At 40.4% G+C, this 21,104-nt stretch overlaps 1 protein-coding gene across 1 annotated transcript in view; it reads left to right on the forward strand.

Moving 5' to 3' along the window:
- Positions 1–21,104, forward strand: part of LOC116333175 (phospholipid-transporting ATPase ABCA1-like) — a 172,603-nt gene that overhangs the window by 33,178 nt on the left and 118,321 nt on the right. Inside the window, exons 10-15 of the mRNA XM_039609524.1 lie at positions 1,584–1,723; positions 2,487–2,603; positions 6,240–6,437; positions 9,113–9,318; positions 11,066–11,242; positions 19,912–20,134. Of these exons, the coding sequence (XP_039465458.1) occupies positions 1,584–1,723; positions 2,487–2,603; positions 6,240–6,437; positions 9,113–9,318; positions 11,066–11,242; positions 19,912–20,134 (1,061 nt within the window). The remainder of the gene's footprint in view (positions 1–1,583; positions 1,724–2,486; positions 2,604–6,239; positions 6,438–9,112; positions 9,319–11,065; positions 11,243–19,911; positions 20,135–21,104) is intronic.

A 21,104-nucleotide genomic window follows, 5' to 3' on the forward strand; every position in this document is an offset into this window, starting at 1 on the left:
CTTTGGTTATACTGAGTTTACTCTCTCGTGTCTGTTTTTGGATCAGCTCCACAAACATACTGGCTGCGCAGCCGTGACACAGTGGGAGGTTTTGCAGTGTCTACAGTAAGCAATGAGCGATATCGCTGTCCGCTATCTATGTTTTAAGTACTGGCCAATCAGACGAGCATAGAACACACCTCTCAATCTTTAAATTCAAGTATTTTCAGTCCCATTGCTACAGGCATATAAGATTAAGCTAGCTAGCTCACTGGATTGAAGTAAAAATGGCCTGTATTTGTATAGCGCTTTACTTAGTCCCTAAGGACCCCAAAGCGCTTTACTCATTCAGTCATCCACCCATTCACACACTGGTGATGGCAAGCTACATTGTAGCCACAGCCGCCCTGGGGTGCACTGACAGAGGCGAGGCTGCCGGACACTGGCGCCACCGGATCCTCTGACCACCACCAGTAGGCAACGGGTGAAGCGTCTTGCCCAAGGACACAACGACCAAGACTGTCCAAGCCGAGGCTCAAACCGGCAACCTTCCGATTACAATACGAACTGCCAACTCTTGAGCCACGATAATACTGTAATAGGATGCCACTCACTGACTGTTCATAAAATATCTTGTAATGTAATGTCAGACCAGATAAACAATACAATATAAAGCGCCTGCAGGCGATTGTTGTGATTTAAGGCTATGTAAATACAATTTAATTGAATTAAACTCAATGGCTGAGCAGCTCTTGTACATGAAAACAGTACTTTTGGTAGCACAGTGTATGCTCTGTGTTGTTTGTTGTTTCCTATACTGTACATAACACTCTTGATCTGGTTGGAAGTGGCAGAAATGTATAACTGGCCAAAGCAGGGGCTAGGTTTTCCAGTCCTAGAAGTGGGAAGGGAGCAGACAAGTTTAGAATTAAGTTTTTTGTTCAAAGGAATTAAAAACATGTTACCTAGCTCATCTTTAATCAAGACTACATTAAGGAATCATTAGTATCAGTTCTGTTCTGAAAGGCAGTGATTGCATCAATACTGCCTATATGGTGCGAATTGGGACGCTGAATACAGTAATGTACAGTTTTTAACATTCTTTACCATCTATGTGTTTTACAGTATCAATATAAATCAGTCTGCTCTTGTTGCATCAGTGAAAATCATTATATCCACCTTCAAAACTTTTCTTCTCCTTTTTAACTACTGTGAACTTTTTAAACTACATAAATCTGTAATAAAACTGTTATTAGTACTATAAGTATTAATTAATACAACAGCTGAAAAGGCCAGGAAGATTTTCTGAAACCACTCTCATGTTCATATTTGTTCAAACTCTGCTGAGAACAAGTACCGAGAGGTCTGTTTTCATAGCCATGTATGAATTTTAACCTCGTGTACAATATTTATCATGTTTGCTTCTCGGGCGCTTCAATTTCTGTGATTTTTGCACAGATCAAATAACTTGTCTCTCCTCTTTCCTCCAGTCCCATGAAAGAGCATGAATCCAGTATGCACAGAGGAGTTTGAGATTTAGAGTTGTTTTCGTAGTCTTGCCATGACTTTCCCTGTCTTCTCCCCTCACCTCCTCTGTTCCGTAGATGCTTTTTGTCAGACTCTTGTCGACACCCTGGAGAGCACACCTGGTCTGCGCTACATTTGGAGCACCTTCAAGCCATTATTGCAGGGGAAAGTCCTCTACACACCTGATACACCTGCTGCTCGTCTCCTGGTGAAAGAAGTAGGTCTAGAGGGAAAATGAAAGGTTTCTATATGTATGCTGACTTTTTGTGAACTTGAAAAGAATATATTGCTCTGGTCAGTTTAAGTTACGTTTGCAATGAAAAGTTCAAGCCATTATATCTATATTTATATATTCTTTTCTAAATTAAGAGTTAGCATGCATATGCAAATATATGTAAATCTTGCATACATAGGACCAGACTAATTACTGGTAGAAGGTGCCTGCAATCTGTCTATGAAATCAAAAAACGAGGATGTCACGCATTAGTGCAGAGCAGGAAAATAAAACATTTAATCAGAGGGCTTGTTCATGCAATGCAATAGATATATATTGTTTTCAAAGACACGACATTTGTGCATGAGATTTGCATCGTTTTGATAGCTGCGTAACCAAAACAAACAGCAGACACGCTGTGAGAATTTTGCATTGAAAATACATAACGAGCATGAGCAAAACCTGCCGACTTCACAGCGAGCGGCCCGGTGTTGGCGCAGGAGGCCCTCTTCACTCCAGACGTAGTCAGGGTGTTTACAAGTGAATGTTCAGGGGTAAATAACCCCATTTACATTCAACACCGCGGGGGGGACGGCAGTGTTACAGTGTGATGAGTTCCTAGGGAGATTAGCTGAAAGTGCAGTTGTGGAGTGCTTTCATGTTTGTATTGGCGCAGCGTGAAAAGAAGGCTCTGCGAGTATGTTTTCGGTGAGGAGAAGGTGAGACAAATGTGTAAAATAATAGATTATTGTTCTCTGTGTTTCAGGCAAATAGCACCTTTAACGCCTTGGCTATGTTAAGGGAGCTGGCTGACTCTTGGGATGAACTCGGACCGCGTGTTTGGGATTTTCTGCAAAATAGCTCACAAGTCAATAATATACGGGTGAGACTCTCGATGGTTGTTTATTTTATGTAATGTTGCACACATTACAAAGGTTGGTTTGTACAGTATATTAAACATGGTCAAAGTTTCTGAACTTTACATTGCTGGGGGTTTTTTTTTTGCTACGCTTGGATTTGTGACATCATAGAGCAGGGATGTCACACCCATTGTACACTGTGGGACACATACAGCACACTTTGATCTTAAGTGGACTGGATCATCTCCCCAAGATAGCTCCACATAAAAAGTCACCAGCAAACTTGGTGATGAGATTTACTGAAAATACAAAATTCAGAAAAATACAAAAAATGCAAAACGACCTCCTTCACTTTCTTTTTGCAGCAGAGCTAAATGAAGAAAACAGTAAACATACATTAGTGTCTTTTATAATTACTGCAGTGTATTTTGTTCTCTTTGAAAGATGAGCCTTACATCTGCTGCAGGTGAGAATGTACATGCTGTGTACATCATTTATTCACACCTTCTGTTAAATGTGGAGAGTGAGAGAGGAAAGTAATTATGGATAAGTGCAGGATAATTTTCATCCTAGCAGAAAGGATTATCTATAGAAGTAAAGGACACGGACTCTTTGCCACCACTTCTCTCTCTTCCTCCCTCTCCTCTCCTCCCTCTATTTTGCCTCTCGCCGTATTTCCTTGACACTGACATTACTCCAGTGTCACTCCAAATGAGCTTATAGGCAGCTGGAGGGAAGCAGACACTGGGAGCTCCATATAGCTAGGGTATTCATTACCCTAGCCCTAACCTTTACACAAATGGACCAGCAATCCTCCTTTGTCTTCATTTTCTCCCCACCCAGCCCTCTCCCTCTCTCTCCCTCTGTCCACCTCTCGTTCCGAAGCCGGTGGCTTCCGAGATTTGTCATCGTCAGAGGTCATTCAAGGTCACGGACACGCTTTACCTTGATGGACCAATTGCCGTCAGCACAACAACTACATCTGAGTTGGGTGATTTAAGGTGTTAAGATGAACAAAAGGAAATACTGAGCAGAAGACAGCTTAGACATAAGAGTATTTGGGAATACGTCTTGCCTTTACATAGTTATCTGCAGGATTACAGTTCTGGTTGCTTCAGTGACACCTGTAGGTACTGCTTGAATAAGTGCTGTTTGATAGTGCATGTAAACAGCAGCCCCTTCAACAGAGGCACAACAGAAAATCTTGAAGCCCATGCCTCTGACCGTAAGAGGGCCACTCACTGTCACATCATGGATGTTACTGTTCCCGTACTCAATTATCCGCTTACAAATGTATTACAAGAGCATGCAGAGAGCACAACGGCCACAAAGGGCAACTTTGACCTTCAGATGAAGGTCTTAGCTAACCTAGCTAATCATGTAAGATAAGATAAGATAAGATAAACCTTTATTAGTCCCACAGGTGGGAAATTTGCTTGGTCACGGCAGAAAGTGGACAGTACAAAGTTAAGAGCAGCAAAAATTAAGAAAAAACAATAAAATATTCAGTAAAAGGACTAGATGTTACAATCCCTGATAATGCATTCCTTTAAATGGAGAAAATCTTGAGGGATAACAATGGATTGAATTTATATAGCGCTTTTCGAGACCCTCAAAGCGCTTTGCAATTCCACTATTCATTCACTCTCACATTCACACACTGGTGGAGGCAAGCTACAGTTGTAGCCACAGCTGCCCTGGGGCAGGCTGACAGAAGCGAGGCTGCCATATTGCGCCATCGGCCCCTCTGGCCAACACCAGTAGGCGGTAGGTGAAGTGTCTTGCCCAAGGACACAACGACCAAGACAGACAGAGCTGGGGATAGAACCAGCAACCTTCCAGTTACAAGATGAGCTTCCCAACCCCCTGAACCACGGTCGCCCAAAACCTAACCAAGATGGCTGTTGGGATGGCTGTTATGAGGAAAGGCAGCCCAGAAACTTTACCAGTTTGGGACACATCGTCAGTAGTGGACCTTGGATTCATCGGGTGTTTCGGCCATTATCACTAGACACCCTCACCCAAGGAGGCCCTGCCAGGGTTGATCAGGCCCCGGAGTGTGTCACTGGTTTATGTTAAATTGTTAAATAAAATAAAACATACAGAATCTGGATTAAGTTCTCTCCATGGAAATTCAATTCTTCACTTCATCACATGACCAACAAGGTTAAATGGCACATCTGTGTGGTTTAAAATGCCACTGAACATTAAGCACCGGACTACACGTTTAAGTGCATGCAGCAGCAGCCGGATGAAGAGATGAACTACTGAACCGGATAAAAAGTTACGGTCAATTTGCCAGCATAACTCTCTCTTACTGCACTTTCAGAACGGCTCCGATTTTTTTATTTCCTCAAAAGACAATTTTGATGGATCGTGTCCTTAACGTAGCGCCCACAATGATAGATGTACTGATTTTTATAAAAGGTCACACGCAGCGCAGAGATTACTTAATTTGACACTTTGTCCTTAGGTTAAGCAGAATATGATCAAAAGTGTTGACACTGAAATGCCACTGAGCACAGTGGGCAGAATATATCTGAATCTTTAACTCTGAATATCACACTGTAGAGGCCACTTTGTTCAATTGACGCGCAGCGCCCTTTGCTGACCAAAAGTCAGGCTCCGCATCGTCCACTTTGAAATGGTCACCACATTTAGCCGCAGCACGCGGGTCATATTTTAAAAAACTATATTAAATGGGTGATTTCATTGTGGGTTTGAAGTGAATTTTCCCCGTTCTTCTTATCAGTGTTTTAATTTTACTTTGATGTAAAACTGTCATTACAGGAACAGTGTCAGATTAGTACTTGGGTGTTAATTTCACAGCAACTGGAAAGCGAAGGAACGCTGTGTGAGCGAGGGAGGGGAATGACTGTGGTGCTGTAACTTGAGGGCAAACACATGTAAACCAATAGACGGGAGTCAAATAGCCTTATTCTCAAAGGGTTATTGCAGAAGAAGCTTAGAAATGGTTATTTCTCTAAACAAAACAAAATACATATTCATGTAACGTGCTGTATGTAAGAGGGCCATTACTGCTGCAGCAAGGTTCAGTTTTCCTCCGCTTCTCAGCGTATTATCTTTATGAATTGGGTGCATGATTATGGAAATTGCATCTTGATCTATGACCCGAGATGAATGTAAGTCACACACATGTTCCTTGCCATGTTAGTGAAGGGGAATTGAAGGGGAGGACCTGCGCCTTTATCTCTTTCATGGTGCGTACGCGGCCTTGTTTTTGCATTTCCAGGGAGGAGATTTGATTTGCATTTGTTCTCTCTGTGGGTCCTAATATATCTGTACTATGCAAATGCATTTTTTTGTGCACGTACACACCCTGTGCTGTAAATGAGCACTTCATGGCCATAGAGGAGAATACTTGATGTGCATCTTAGAGCCGCAAGTACAACACTGCCATCTATCTTAATGCTGTTAATTAATTCTGCAGAAAAATGAACGTCAGCTCCAGCAAAGAGTAAAGCTGCCCCTCCCCCCATCCTTTTTATCATCCCTTCTTTTTTTTCTTTTTTTCTCTTTTTTATAAAGGCTTTTGATTCTCATAAATATTTATTTGCATTCGTACCACATTAATTTGAAGCCTCTAACAGGTGGCCATTGTAGATATAATAAACCCGTCTTCTTGCTTTCACAATCAGGCTCTGCTGGCGAATCCTGTGTTTGCTGGTACCCTCAAGGCGCCTCTCAATGGCACAGGGTGGACACCTGAGCTGCTGGCCAACTTCCTGTACAACGGGCCTCCGGAAGATCGTCCACCCGGCATGCCACCCAGTGACTGGCGGAACTTCTACAACTCCACCTCGGAAATGCTGAAGCTTCTCTCCACTTTCTTGCGTGTATGTAATTTATCTGCTTGTGCTCTGTTGTAAATGTGAAACACCTCATAAATCCGGCTTCCACAGGGTTTTGCGACCTCTCCCGTGAAGTGAAAGATTTTCTAAGAGTTGGCTGTTCTTTGACATTTAAGTTTTTTTAAACCTAATTCTCGCCCTTCCACCTCTGTTCTTTCTTTGCCTTTCCTTTAGTTATTTTTGTTTATCTGATATTACCTGTGTGATTCCTTTGGCTGGAGTTGCTTTATGACCTTTGATTTTTAGTAAAATCAGTGAGAGCTTTCTTTTGGGGGGGGAGGGGTTGAAAAAAACACAATCTAACTTTTCATTTAATTCAGTGTATTTTAGTGCATTAGTTGTCATTTTACTCTGGCAGTGCTGCTGAGTGTCAGCCTGGTTTTTTGCATCTAAAACATAAGGCATGTGCTCGTGTTTAGCACAGTGACTTTTTGCTTTGTGAGCTCTTTTCTTGTGTGTCCTTGTTCTGCTATTGTTCAAGCCAAAATCAGGACATCGGTTTTTTTGTGTGTTTTCTTAAAATCTTGCTCTCAAATTCAACTTTTGAGTCATTAGAAAACACGTCTCTGTTCATTAAACTTGAAGAACCTTGACTTAAGAACTGTCACATGCACAGCAAGATCTACCACAGCATCCCTTCCCTGGTAATCATATAACAATATTGCTATGGGCTAGTAAATCTGAAATGGCATCATCCAGTTGGAACACACACAGAGTTAACATTCATCCTGTATATTGATTGTGCCACGGTTCAAAGCAAAACTGTTCTTTCTCCAAATTGCACGATCAAATATATGCACAAAGCCCAACCTCGCCCCGCTCCCGCCCTCCCATATACACACACAATATCAATCCGAGTGCAGGTAAAATGACAGCTTAGGTCCCTCAGGATTAGCCGTACACGGACAATAAAATTTCACTGTAATGCAATCTATTTTCTGCCCTAATGGAAATTGCATTGCTCAGAATGGATAAGGAGCACTTATCAGACAGCCTTTACTGCAGCGATCGCTTGTCTGGATGCATACATGTTTAGGGAAATGACATATTTTTTAGGATTGGCATTGCAAATGCGTGGCATAGCCAAAAGGTCATTAAGACAATGTAGTCGTGCATTTAGTTCCATACATGGTGGATGCTTTATGTACACAACAAGTGAACTGAACAGAAAATACTAATGACTAACATTATTTAAACCTGATTTACTTAATTTTCAGTCACTGGTCAACAAAACCAACTACAATCCTTTATTAGTGCAAATCGATAGCTTTAGCATACATGAGCAGGAGGAGGCTAACAAGTTTCCAATGTGCAGACGCAGGACATTAGAGGAGCTATGCACCTTGAAAATGTGTGTTCACCAAATGAGTCATTTGTATCCTTGAAATGATTTCTTGGTGTGAGCCAATTACTTTCTAAAGATTAAAGCCCAACAATTTGTGCTCATTTCCTAATTGGCATGGCTCCTCTCTCTGCGTTGCCACCACCAGCATTAACACTAAAGACTCAGGCTGCATCTATTTTATTTTTTAAAAATAGAGGCAAATTAGAGCCTCAAATTTCATGTCATTTCTTTCATAAACCTGTTTAATCCAACAGCGGCGAGATTCATAAAACATTAAAACAAGAGAAACAAACCTATAAATAGCATAAAAGGTCATTGTGAAAATGTTCATGGCAACAGCGCTGAGCATCGCCATTGCAACGTCTTCATAACTCTGGGGACAGAACTTAATCGCTGGCTTTAGATGAAACTCCTCTGGTGCTTACTGGGAATGTTGTGCCGCACTAATCTTATTTAAACATTAAGGGCACTTGAGGATGACACGACTGTATGAGCTGTTATAACTTGTGAAGTCTCATTAACATGGGCAGATAAAGTTGATTTGTAGCAGCACAAATAGCTGATTAAACATAGATTGGAAAGGCTCCAAAGGACGTTTGTAAATGCAGAAGAATCAGGTTCACCGAGTACATCTGTATGAAAAACATAGTGCCTACAAATAGGTTTGAATAAAGACGCTGTTAAAAGAATAAATTGTTTGCTCAAATGATGTGTTGAGTAGCATGAGGCCGCTGTTACCAGGATTAGCTACAGCTTGTACAGCTTGTCCCTATATTTCATTTAGCACTTGTCCAAACTTTGGGCTCGTGTAGCTCTTCACTGCTCTAATATCCTCCAGTATGAGCTGAACAAATGGTGTTGTTTGTGATATTTCTTTCCTACCATAGCAGGATATACAATAGGGATTCCTGAGGGGGGAGATGATAAAACTATTGCAGCACTGAGATGTGTGGACAGCTGTCAGGTGTGACTGCCTCCCAGGATGGCTAGCTCATTATCGTCTCGTGAAACAGGGGGACAAGGCTACCGAGCAAGGGAATGCTAGCAAGGGTGGATCTCATTTGCTTGTCTCTACTGAAACTCAAAACATTTCCCACCCCCTGGCATCTCCAGATAATTTGGAACTGCACTCTGTGTTGTTTAGTCACTAGCTGAATGATACTTTCTTTGCTAAATATCCATCTGCCTTTCTCCCAGTGAGCTCCTGCCTGCCTTTTGTGGCTGTTGAAAGACTGCAAAAACAGAATGGTTTACTGTAAATATAATAGGATGTTAGAAAAGTAAGACATTTGTGTGGGTCTGTGTTTGCTGACAGTGTTTGGATCTGGACAAGTTTGAGGTGGCCTCCACTGAAAGCCAACTGGTGAATAGATCGCTGGATCTTTTGAGAAATGGTACGTTCTGGGCCGGGATTGTCTTTGAAAACCTCCAGCTCAACTCCAGCCTCCCACCTCCTTATGTCAAGTACAAAATCCGCATGGATGTTGATGAAGTAGAAAGTACCAGGACAGTAAGGAGAAGGTATGTAACACTGTTATAAAAAACTGTTCTTTTGGCTGAAAACCAAAATACCTCTAACCTACTCTTATTTTTCTTTGTGCCATTTCTTCTGTGGCACATTTGATTGACATCTCTATTTGCTTCTTTGCCAATACTACCATAGGTATATGACTATTAATAGTAAAGATGAGGCTATAAAGCCAGGAACTTGTAATCCAGCAAATATGACTGAATCCGCGATATTATCTCTTGGGTCAAAAACTAGTTGGAGTACCATGTAGTGTTGTTGACGTTGTCTCCACATGCAGTACAGAGATGTGTACTACAAAGAAAGTTCAACAAAGCCAGTTTATTAAGTCTATGAAGCCGAGCTCACACATTAAGTGGCGTTTTACATGTAAAACTTTTCTTCTATGCAAAATGATCCCTATGAGTGTCACCTACTTCAATCACAGACGTCATCAGGTGACGATGATAAAATGGGGATAAAAATCTATAAACAACATGAAAAATGTAACAGTAAAATGCAACACTGTGACAAATAAGATGAGATATTAATGCTGCAGAAAGTCGTTAATCTCAGGATGTAGCGCACGGAGCAATAAAATAAACAGTTCAATTGCAGTTAATGCTGAGTGCTGCTCTTCTTGCTGCTGTTTATTTCTAATGCGACGGCTGCAGAGTTGAGGTCTAAAACTTTAAACTTCATACATTTAATCATTAGATGTTACTGTCCCATAGCCTAATAAAGGAGCGATAGAAACAGTTTGGTCAGCAGATCAAGGTAAAACAAATTTTATTGCCTGAGCTGCTACTCGGTGAGTTTTCTGTGTTTTAGTAGCTGCAATTCCAGTAAAACAGACGATCTTTAGCAGCTTGATACTCTCCATACTGCATTTATACATCAATACTAAATGAATGCATTTAAATTCCAGTGTCAATGCACAGTTTGCACTCCTGTAACTTCACAGATGGGCTTCATTTATAATGTGAGTAAGGTACAGCTTGAGAATTAGCACATATAAAACAAAAATTAAGCTGTCAATGAAAGAACAAACTGATTTTTAACCTAAACTCTGAACATAACCTGCTCACTCCTACCCAGGTTATATGTTTAGCATAGGTTACCATAGTGATTTAGTGCAACAAGAGCCACTTTTATGACACAGAAAACTGACTTTAAGCTTCACCAAGTGTCACCATTAATAACCCTTTTTAAAGAACCTGCCTTTATTTTCTCCCCATTTCAAATCTGAATGCTAACCAAGCTTTCATTTAAAGCTATAAGGCTGTGACAGGCAATCTCCAGCAGACGTTATGACCCGTCGCAGCACAGATGTAACTGACCAAATTAATTATCATCCAGTTCTATTTAGTGGTTTAGTACATTACAATGAGCATACACAATACCAGGGCTCCGAACCATGTAAATGGAACCAGACCATAATTAGTGTTATTAATTACGCCTTGTTTTCTCTGAAATTACAAAGCTTATGTAAAAGTGGCTGGTATATCTTCTCCTTAGACTCATGAGCAGAAAGCTGAAATATTTTCCAAACCGTCAGAGGTAAGTCTAGATATCGGGAAAAAAAAGTGGATCCTTGTCCTGTCAAGCAATCAGGTCTTTTTTTTTAGCCTTATAAAGTTCCTGTTGCTCTATATAACCTCTAAAATAACTTATCATACTCGGGTAGTATTTCTGACCATTCTGGTTGTAGTTTACTTGCCCTTTGCTAAGACACATCATGGTCTGTCTTCTTTTAATAAGGTCATGGACTCCTGGAGCCAGAGACAACCCCTATAACGACCTGCGCTATATATGGGGAGGCTTCGCCTACCTGCAGGATATGATTGACCATGGCATTATACGGGCGCACACCTCAAAAACCCAACCACTGGGTGTTTTTGCCCAGCAAATGCCGTATCCTTGCTATGTTGATGACGCGTGAGTACAAAAGCATTGTTTTTTCTTTTCTGTCAGCCTTGTAAATAGAGGAAGAGGGAAGAGAAATACAGCAACACAATGACTTTCCACTCTCTGCCACCACACAGTTAAGTCATGTTCTCCTCAGTCTCTAAGCCTAAACCTATCAGATTCCCCCTTGGGAAGCTGTTTAGCTCTATTTGTGTAACGTGCCATTTATTTATTTTATGTGTTTCCCTTCTGCTGTCACAGACGTAGGATCTAAGAAGGGGAGCACCCTTAATTGTGTCATTGTTAAAAGTAAATAATGAAACTCTGAAATCTAAGAGTAAATGTAGTCATGAATTGATTTTCTGCAAGAGGGAGGAAACGAATGAAACTTAGTGAGTGGAAAAGAGAGAGGCCAAACTATTGATTTTAGTCAAACCACAGGAAATTCCTGAATAGTTGGTGGATGCTGAATTATTTAAGCAACCACTTTGAATGCCTCCCTTTTTTGTACTTCCTTTTCAACAAAGTGAGCTTAGAGCAGCGCACGTCCAACACAGCTCCATTGCATGCAAGGATTGATAGCAGCCTTCCCTCTGTGTTCTTGATGTATTTATTGATATCGCTGGCTTCTATCGTGTTTGATCATCCACCTGGGGACACACGCGATGTGGTATCACACTCAATCTTCTACGCCCATAATTTCCTCCGAGTCTGGGGGAAAAAAAATCTCCTATTCGCAAAACATTATGATCCCCATTAATAAAGGAAAAACCCAGCAATGCCATCAAGAGAAAAGATAATTACCAGTGAGATTTAAGACCAACAACACAATACCCACACTTTCAGTAGACGCAAAGTTATTCTCGACCCATGGGCAAATGCATTTCCAGAAATTAGGAATCTAATTTTAAAGTATTATGTGGTTTGGGTAGCACAAAATTTTCAGTAAATCAACCTTCTGGGGGTTACAGGGAACATGAAAATGATGACTTCATATGTGGGCTGCAAATCTCTACGAGCCTGCTGTTGAAAAGTTTTGAAGAATATTGCCCTGCATGATGTGTTTGTCTCGGAGAAATGAGAAACAAAACAAAACAGAAACATTTTGCTGATAGGTGATGTAGTGTAAACTACTAAACCCAGTGGAGATGTTCATCTAAAAGGTGTATTGGCATTTTAAGTTATCCATACTAAAGCGTCGCCTCCATAAAGAGCTGCACGAGTCCTAAACTGAGTTAGCAGTTAGCACTTACACTTCCCTCGTCTCAATGTCAGTCGACTTTTGGAACATGCTTGTGGTGCATGGTGCGTGGCACATGCATTAAGGTTTATGGTTAACATGAGCTTTAGAAATGCAGCTAGATCGTGTAGTGTAGTGGTAAGACTACACACCTTTGGAGTGGGAGTTGCAAGTTTGATTCCTACCCGGTATCCAGTAAGGGTCCTTGCTAGACCCCCCATGCTAAATCCAAGCCCTGGAATGATGCAGCTATGCCTGCAGCCTGTCCACAGCTTGGACACAAAGCATTTCACTATAATTGTTCTGCAACACATTGCATGAAAATAAATACATTATGTTACAGAATTTAAAAGCTAGTATGTGCTGTACAAGGCTTTTGTTAATAGGGGGTCATTTTGACCACAGGAGCTTAGTTATACTTTATGTACGTTAAAATCCAATGATAACAGTGGGTTTCATTTATAGCCAAACTTGAGTCTGGCTTTACTTCAATTGCTTTTCCACTTTAAACATCTTAAAAGTAGCATTATTTAATGAGGTTATCTTGCTAAACAAAGTGTTTGTTTTTGTAATAATAATCCAAAATACTGTGAAATAATCCCACTGTCTTTTTGTTGAGGGAACCGGGCCAATACTAACCTGAGAAGTTGGCTATAAAATTTTCTTGAAGCCTGGTACTTCTTTCAGTGGACAGAATTCTCCATGCACCTCCATACAGCCCCAACACAATTAACATAGAGTATGTTTGTTATCACTGGAACTATGGCAAGCCCAGGCAAAAGAAGGAACCACAAGACATCCCATTCCCAATCACCTTTTGCAATTCCTATATTCCATACACTGTTCAACCCCTGGAATACAGCTTTGTTAGCACTAACCCTCCTAAACCGGTGCAGCGACCAGAGGTTATTGATTAGTCGCTCAACACCACCCTCAAACAAGAGGACAACTACACACTGGATTTCATGTCATGAACTCGCATCATGAACAATAACAACGAGGATCCAGCAGAACTGCAATACCATTTATAACACTGTAAATAAAACATTAGCGTCAGCACCTACAGTCCCATGAGTCCTTGCACTATTGGCCCCTCCCCTTAGACTCCAACAATACTTTTTTGCCCTTTGGACCAGGTTATACTCAAACTTTATAATTATCAAGCCATGTAATGTGTTTCAGAGCTCCCATTGGCACAAACATAAAGTGGGTGGGACTAAAGGCTTCCATCTTTGATATACAGCATTCTTTTATGATACAGAACCCGACTTTTCACTGAAAACGACTCCGAGAACCACCAAGAATACAAAACCCGCAGATGAAAATGACTCTACTTGTTTTTATCACTATAGTAACAACAGCTAGCAGATTTTATTTTTTAAGTTAGCTGTTAATCCACAAAATCAGAGCCACCCTCTGGTAGGCTTTTTGTTGTGATCTTAAAGTAGACAGTCATGGTGCAGCTTATTGGTACACATTGGCCTCTTTGCTTCAGCGGACATCTTCCTTAAAAACAAAAGATTAATAATTACAGATGATAAAAAGGAGCCGTAAACCACAGCAGTACCCCCTCAGTCACTCCACCATTTACTCTTTCCTCCGCAGAGACATTTGGGCGTTTCTATGAATTATTAACACTCGAAAACTGCTTTTTCTTTTATAAATAATAGAGAGTGAAATCACACAAAGGCAGATGTGCTTAGACACAGAGAGGCATGATGGGGAGGAACTTTGCTGGTAATTATTTTCATCGTGAACTGTGTGTTACCAGGCAGAAAGAAGGAGAGGACACTGCACATTTAGATGGCTATTATTTCTTATTTCTGATTTTAAAATGTTATTTAAAAAAAAACATAGTCTTTGGATAAATCGTGTCCTGTCCAGACAGTAGTGCTCTCCACCTGGAAGGCATAAGATGCGTTGTATAAATGTAATGGCATAAAAAACACAGTTTTAAAGTATAATATGTTTTAGTATTTAGTTTTTTATTCTTCACATTGTTGGTGCTTTATTCTGTTAGTTCAGTCACACATTTAATTTTGAGTATATGATATTAATACAACAGGAAATGTTATGACAACAGCCCAGGAAGCCGTTGCTAATGACATCATTACTTTCTGTCAGACCGTCACTTTTTTGTTATCTTTGTAGGTCTGCTTTTAATCTCACGTAAACAATATTTCTACTCCGCTGATAAACTTCAGCTAAGAAGTATTATCTGCGCTGACCCCCAACCCTCATCATCAGACCTGCCTCGGAAATAATTTCCTTTTCGTGTCCCTCGTTTCCTCCTCGTAGCTTTTGGCAGCGGCGCGCGCAACGAGCTACGAGCAATCTGGACTCCTTCAGCCGCAGCTGACCCTGTTGGCATTTTGAAATTGAGATAACTAAACTGCATTAGCTCCCACTGTCTTCACATTCACACTGTGTACAGGACTGCAATGACAGTGCGGGATAAAGCCTGACCCCTGCGGGCTCTGATAGCACATAAACAGACCCTTTATCAGCGGCCTCTGAGCCATTGCACGCTCTTGAATCAGAGGCATGCCTTGTTTGGATCCTGAGGCTGTGCTCCCCATCAATAGGTCTTTCACATTCACTTGGTTTGATGTTAGATAATAGTGGCCGGCAGTGAACGCGCCAAATACGCAAGGATGTGTTGGGGAATACGCTTTTGTCCATCTTCAGTGGCTAATTAACCCGATGTGTGTACCGTTACTACTGAGAGTGCCTGAAAAAGCCGAGCATAATTAGAACATCTGACGCTTGTAACAAGCAAAAATCTGCAATTGATGTTTTGTTTCATGTTTATAGTGTTTCTGTGCTGTGCAGCGACAAGCTGTATTAATGATATCAGAAAATATTCCCAGCATGACTCCCTGTACACTGAAAGAGCCTTTTGTCACCGCGGCTGAAAAGAAGCTTTTAATGCTGGATAGTGTAATTCCAGCTTCCCAAAAATCATTTCTCCCTGTTTACAGGGGATGGGGAACAGAAGGCGCATGTATTGATTTGGTCTCTAATACAAAATACAAAAAAATACATCTGACAGCAGGATACTGAGGAACTTTCATTTTTTGCAAAAACTCTGTGCAGTGTGCAGAAATTGACATACTGGTTAAAACTATATCCCAGTTCCAGATGACAGTTTTGCTTAATGGTTTAGATATATGGTTGGCCCTGAATGACCAGCATCAGACTGAAGCCCAGAGAGGGATGCTGCTTCAGCTGATCAATCTACTGTTCATTGAAGCCTCATCAGAAATGGTCTGAGTGGAAAAATTGCTGTGAAAAAGCAGTTCTTAAGGAAGGGAAACTGATGCCAAAATTATACAGCAAGTCTTACAGAGCAGCGACTCCAACCCCCGGGCCACGGACCGGTCTGTGAGTCGTCTGGTACCGGGCCGCGAGAGTTGAGGCTCGGGTGTGAAATTTATGGTTTTCAGGGTTTTTATTGGTTTTTATCGTTATTTTTTATTGTTTTTATCGTTAACTCGGTTTCACCTGGGATTTATGAATAAATCGTCTTTTTTTTGGTACCGGTACTGGTTTTATTTTGTTGTATTTATCCACGACACCTTAAAGGCCGCTCCGTGAAAATATTGTCAGACATAAACCGGTCCGTGGCACAAAAAAGGTTGGGGCTCCATTCCAACCAGCGATGTTAAAAATCTTGTCAAAATTGATGTTATTATGAAAGAAGAAAAGGGCTGACGTATGGTGACCAATAAATTCTAAAAAGCATCAGATGATCGCCAACAGACTGCTAACACACTAAAAGAAAACACAGTGCGACACCATCAGTCATGGATTGGCCTCCCCAGAGCCCGGACCTCAACTTTATTGAAGCAGAGTGGGATCAAAGCCAAGATCCAAAGAAGAGTTTTAAATGTCATTAAAGAACTTACAGAAATTAGATGTTACTAACAGAATTTAGGCCATGTCAAAGAATTAAGGCGCTCACACCGAATATTGACTTTTAGGCTTATTAGAATTGTACAAACTCCTTTGCCTCATATACTGTATTTGTTTCAGTAAATCCCTGCACCCATTCCTATTTTCCTAGAAAAAGCTCAAGACTGCTCTTTAATTAAAAAAAGACGTATTTTTACCCTATGCACTGTGTAAAACATCACTCCTCGCTGTTCTTTATTTTCTTGTATTAAAAGCATTCATCCAAACAAATCAGCACTTAGGGCAATCAAATTGCAGCTTTCAAACGTGTTTGTTGACAGTGTTTTAGAAAAATCACTGTGAATAGAAGAAGCAATTAGTTTGAACCACCCCCAAAAGATTGCATTTTATTTCATTCCTGAGCGGGAATGCTGCAAATCATGTATTCCCACAAATATACAGGCATTTGAAAGTGTGCGAACCCCTCTTCAGTGTGTTTAGTAAATTTGCAAAATTATTAAAATCAGAAGCTAAAATGTGCATTTAAAGTTTTCTGATACTTTGCTGTATATATGTTGTTGACTGAGTATATTAAAAAAGGCACACAGCTTTGGATATAACATCCTGTGGTTCACACTCAATCATCCCACTGCCACGAACTTCAAGGAACTGTCTGCAGAAATGTCTGATGAAATTGTTGCAAAGGATAGGTCAGGGAAAGAATATAAACCCATTTCTATGTCTTGTAGTGTTCCCAGGAGCACAGTGGCTTCAGTAATTGTGAACTGAAAGAAGAAACCATCCAGACTCCACCTTGGGTTAGCTATTTGGTCAAAGTGAGTAAGCAAGCAAGAAGGGCCTTGGTCAAGAAGCCAGTGGTCTCTCTAATAGTGCTTCACAAGTCCTCTGCAGAGATGGGAGACCTGCCAGAATTATGACCATCTCAGCAGCACTCCATCACACCTCTATGGCAGTAGTAGCTAGTCGGAAAGCACTTTTAAGACAAGGACATTCGATGACCCACTTTGGGTGTGCCAACAGTGAAATCTGTCTGAGAACATGAGCAAAAAGATTCTTTGGTGAGATTACATGAGTGCTGACCTCTTGGAAAGTCATCACCTGGCTGCTTCCTTCCCTCCACTGAACCATCGTGGTGCTGTTTCGAGGGTGATTACAACTAAACACAGACTGACACATAAAGAACATCTGCTCTGGCATGCAGGCTGAGACTGGGACAGTGGTGCAGAGCACACATTAGTTAGTGCACAAACCCTCAGACTAATATAATATGGATAAATAAAATCGAAAACTATAAAATATAAAAAAGAATCAGTAACATTTTAAAATAATGTCACACTATTAGACATTATTAAGGTATTAGGAAGCGCTTAATTCATCATTTATTTAGCATTACGCCTCGTTAGTATGCCATTTAAAAATGCTGACATATTATTATGACTCTGATTATTATTAGGTTATTATTAAATGGCATACTAAGGAGGAGTAATGCTAAATAAATGATGATCTTAGAAATACATTTTTACTTAGTCTGAACTCTGTGATCCACCTTAAATTTTATTTATTTGATATATTGATTTGTACTCGTCACAAGTCTTAGTTTCTTCCTTTCGTTTTTATTTTAAATATTTAATATTATATATTAAATTTAATACTTTAGTCTTTCTCTAAAAGAAGACGGATTTTAAAATTGTATGTTTTGTAAGTCTAATGCATAAATTGGTAATGCTATTCTGCTTTTCTGTCTGATCTTGCTGTTAAAAATGAAAAACAGCATGCATTTACATTCTCTTTGTGTCCGAACATAGATAGGTATTTTTTAAAATTGTGTTAGTATAAAAGTAATCCATATTTAGAAATATAAACCCATTTTCTTCAATGAATTTCTCAGTTGAATGAATTTAACAGTATATCTTTTTTGAAACTGAGACAGGAACCCATTTTTATTTTATTTTATTTTATTTTACTATAGTTCTCTATTCTCCTGGGAGGCTGTGCTCTACTATCTCTCGATTTACTGAGAAATCAGTCTTCTAGCTTTCCTAAATTTAGGTCAGCCTGCCAATGTAATGGGAGCCCCGTAACACAGACCTGCCTGGAGTTCTATTACTTAAGCAAGTTTGATCGATCCGCAAATGTATAATTCAAAAGCATCTGGTGGCAAGGTTGTCAGTGTCAGACACAGTGTGCATGACTGATTTCTCTCCCTCCGGTGTGAGAAGTCACAGAAGGAGTTAACTCATGCAGACTGTCAGCTGTTACAGAGATGTTAGGGTAGAATCGGGAGCAGATAATGCCTGAATTAGTATTCAGCCTGATGCACTCGCTACTTGAGGCTGCTTACCTCCCTAGAAAAGGTGCTAATGTATCAATTTGCTCAGTGTATTGATTCTGTGATCTCCTCAAGTGGAATTTTTGGGGTTCAAAGAAGAGATTTTATTTATGTAATCTTATATAGGATTTCGGATTTAGTTGCTCTGGTGTCTGAGCCTCTTGAAACTCTGTGTCAACCAATCCTTTCCTGCAGCGTTCCAGACCTCGTTTGAAAAGTGATCCATCCCGCGAGGCCAAGCGAGCGTCCTCAAAAAGCAAGCGTGTCTCTCTCTGTGTCGTTCAGGCTCTCGTGTAGCAGAGCTTCCTTCACGGTTTAAACGCTTATTTTTATTAAGCGTCCAGAACTTTTACACAAGTTTGTGAAATGTCGTCATAGAAAAAAAAAAGGAAATAAATACGGGTTTAAGAAAACAATTAGCAGCTGTTTGAAAATTGAAAGCAAGACAAAAATAACATATTCAAAATCACCTCTTCAACAGCACTTATGCGGAGCTAACTAGCAATTAAGTGAAGTACTTGTTTGAGGTAAGTGTTCGAACTTGGCAGGGATTCAACAAGTCTTAAAAATAACTTGTCAGGACTCACAGGAGATATTTATTCTAAAGCAAATCCTGCGAGCAGCTCCGTGCTCCCAAACACAGCACGTTCACTTTGTGCTTCATCCATTCATCTGTGCTCAGCGCTGCTTTGCTTGCATTACACCCTCAATATTTATGGAATGCAAACACAAGCGGTGTGTAGAGTTTATACTTTGTCAGAATGTATTTGATATCTCTCCTTCACTGTCTAATAAAGCAAAGGAAGCACTTTGTTATATTGGCAGTGGGGAAGATATTGACATGGCATTTTGGTGGCATTATAGAGCCGGTTTAATATCCCCTTATTGTGTTGTAACAGCATCAAATCATACATCATCTCTGGCATGAGGTGAAGCACTAAATGCCCAATTGAGCTGATGCACCAAGTTTATAAAAGGTTAGCTCAGCGTAAAAATGAAAACACCTCAAAGGTATTGAGCCAGGGTGTAACATAAGTTAAAATTTGAAAATGTAGGTCGAGAATAAATAAAAACAAAATGTCTATCGTGTAAAAAAGCATCTGGACATCATTTCGTGCATGGAGAATGAGTAATTGTTAAGAATGTCCAATCTGCAGTCCTCTTGTAGCGTAGTAGTAGTTCTGATGTTCTTTGCTCGTTCTCTCCTGTACCCAGCTTCGTTCAGAGTATTGGAAGCATTCTCCCCATGTTCCTGATACTGGCCTTCATGTACACCGTGTGCATGATCATCAAGGGTTTGGTGCTGGAGAAGGAACTCCGGCTCAAGGAAGTCCTGCGCGCTGTTGGCGTGCAAAACAGCGCTCTTTGGTTTTCAATGTTCACAGAGAACATCGTTCTGCTCGCCATTCCCTGTGCGCTCATAAGTATCATGGTTAAGGTCAGTAGAAAGGAGCCGCTCGGTGAAAAGCAGCCAAACACAAAGCGTACGATGTAAGGATGTGTGATACATTAAAACACTATCATTTCACTGTGCTGCTACGTCAGACCAAGAAAAATCAAACTTCCAGTAAATCACAAGTTGTTCACGTCACAACATTGTTTATGCTTTGTGTTTCGCTAAGCCCGCCGTCGTTAATCAGAACGAATTGCCGTGCACGGAATCAAATCACGACGGATGATTCTTGGATGATTAGGCCTCTCCTGCTAATGAAATCAGCACGCAACAGAATCATGCCAGATGTATTTAGCTGTATTTCCCTGTAAATTCAAGATGTAATCGTAGCCTGCTTTTAATCTGAGAAGTGAATTTTAATCATTCGCCTAGAAAATGGATATTTACTCTTTTTTTTTGCCACTTGGATGTTGCACGCTAATTTTACATGACATTTAATCTTAACTATAGGGGAGGGTGAGGGTATGTACCTGACAAATACCTGATGGACCAGTGTGGACTAAAGTATTCTTTGCAATCCTGTATCTGCACAGCTAAGCCAATTTAGAATAAGTAATACTAAAAGCTGGCCTCCTGTGCTTACTAAACAAAACTGCATCCCGCAGATAGAATTTGAAAGAACAGCGCTGCTTTATATAGTTTAATTATTTAACAGTATTTACATTTGCTGTATCTGATATTCTGCCAGCCATCCAATACATTCGTAATGTACACTGGGTCAATAAAATGACTGCAGAGCTCCTGATGTATAATGAATTGTAAGTTTAATCATCGAGTAGGCGTAACATCACCATTCATAAACAAAAAGAAGCTGCTATTATTCCCAAAGAGAGGGTAAAGAAGCAATAGGCACGCACGATTATGTCTTTCTTTGTTAGCGAATATCTAAATATGAGAAATAAAAATAGTTGTTTGACTTCACGTCTATTGATCTCGTGCAGACTCGCTGGTTGCT

The sequence above is a fragment of the Oreochromis aureus genome, linkage group 3 (genome assembly GCF_013358895.1).
Source record: "Oreochromis aureus strain Israel breed Guangdong linkage group 3, ZZ_aureus, whole genome shotgun sequence".
Lineage (NCBI taxonomy): Eukaryota > Metazoa > Chordata > Actinopteri > Cichliformes > Cichlidae > Oreochromis > Oreochromis aureus.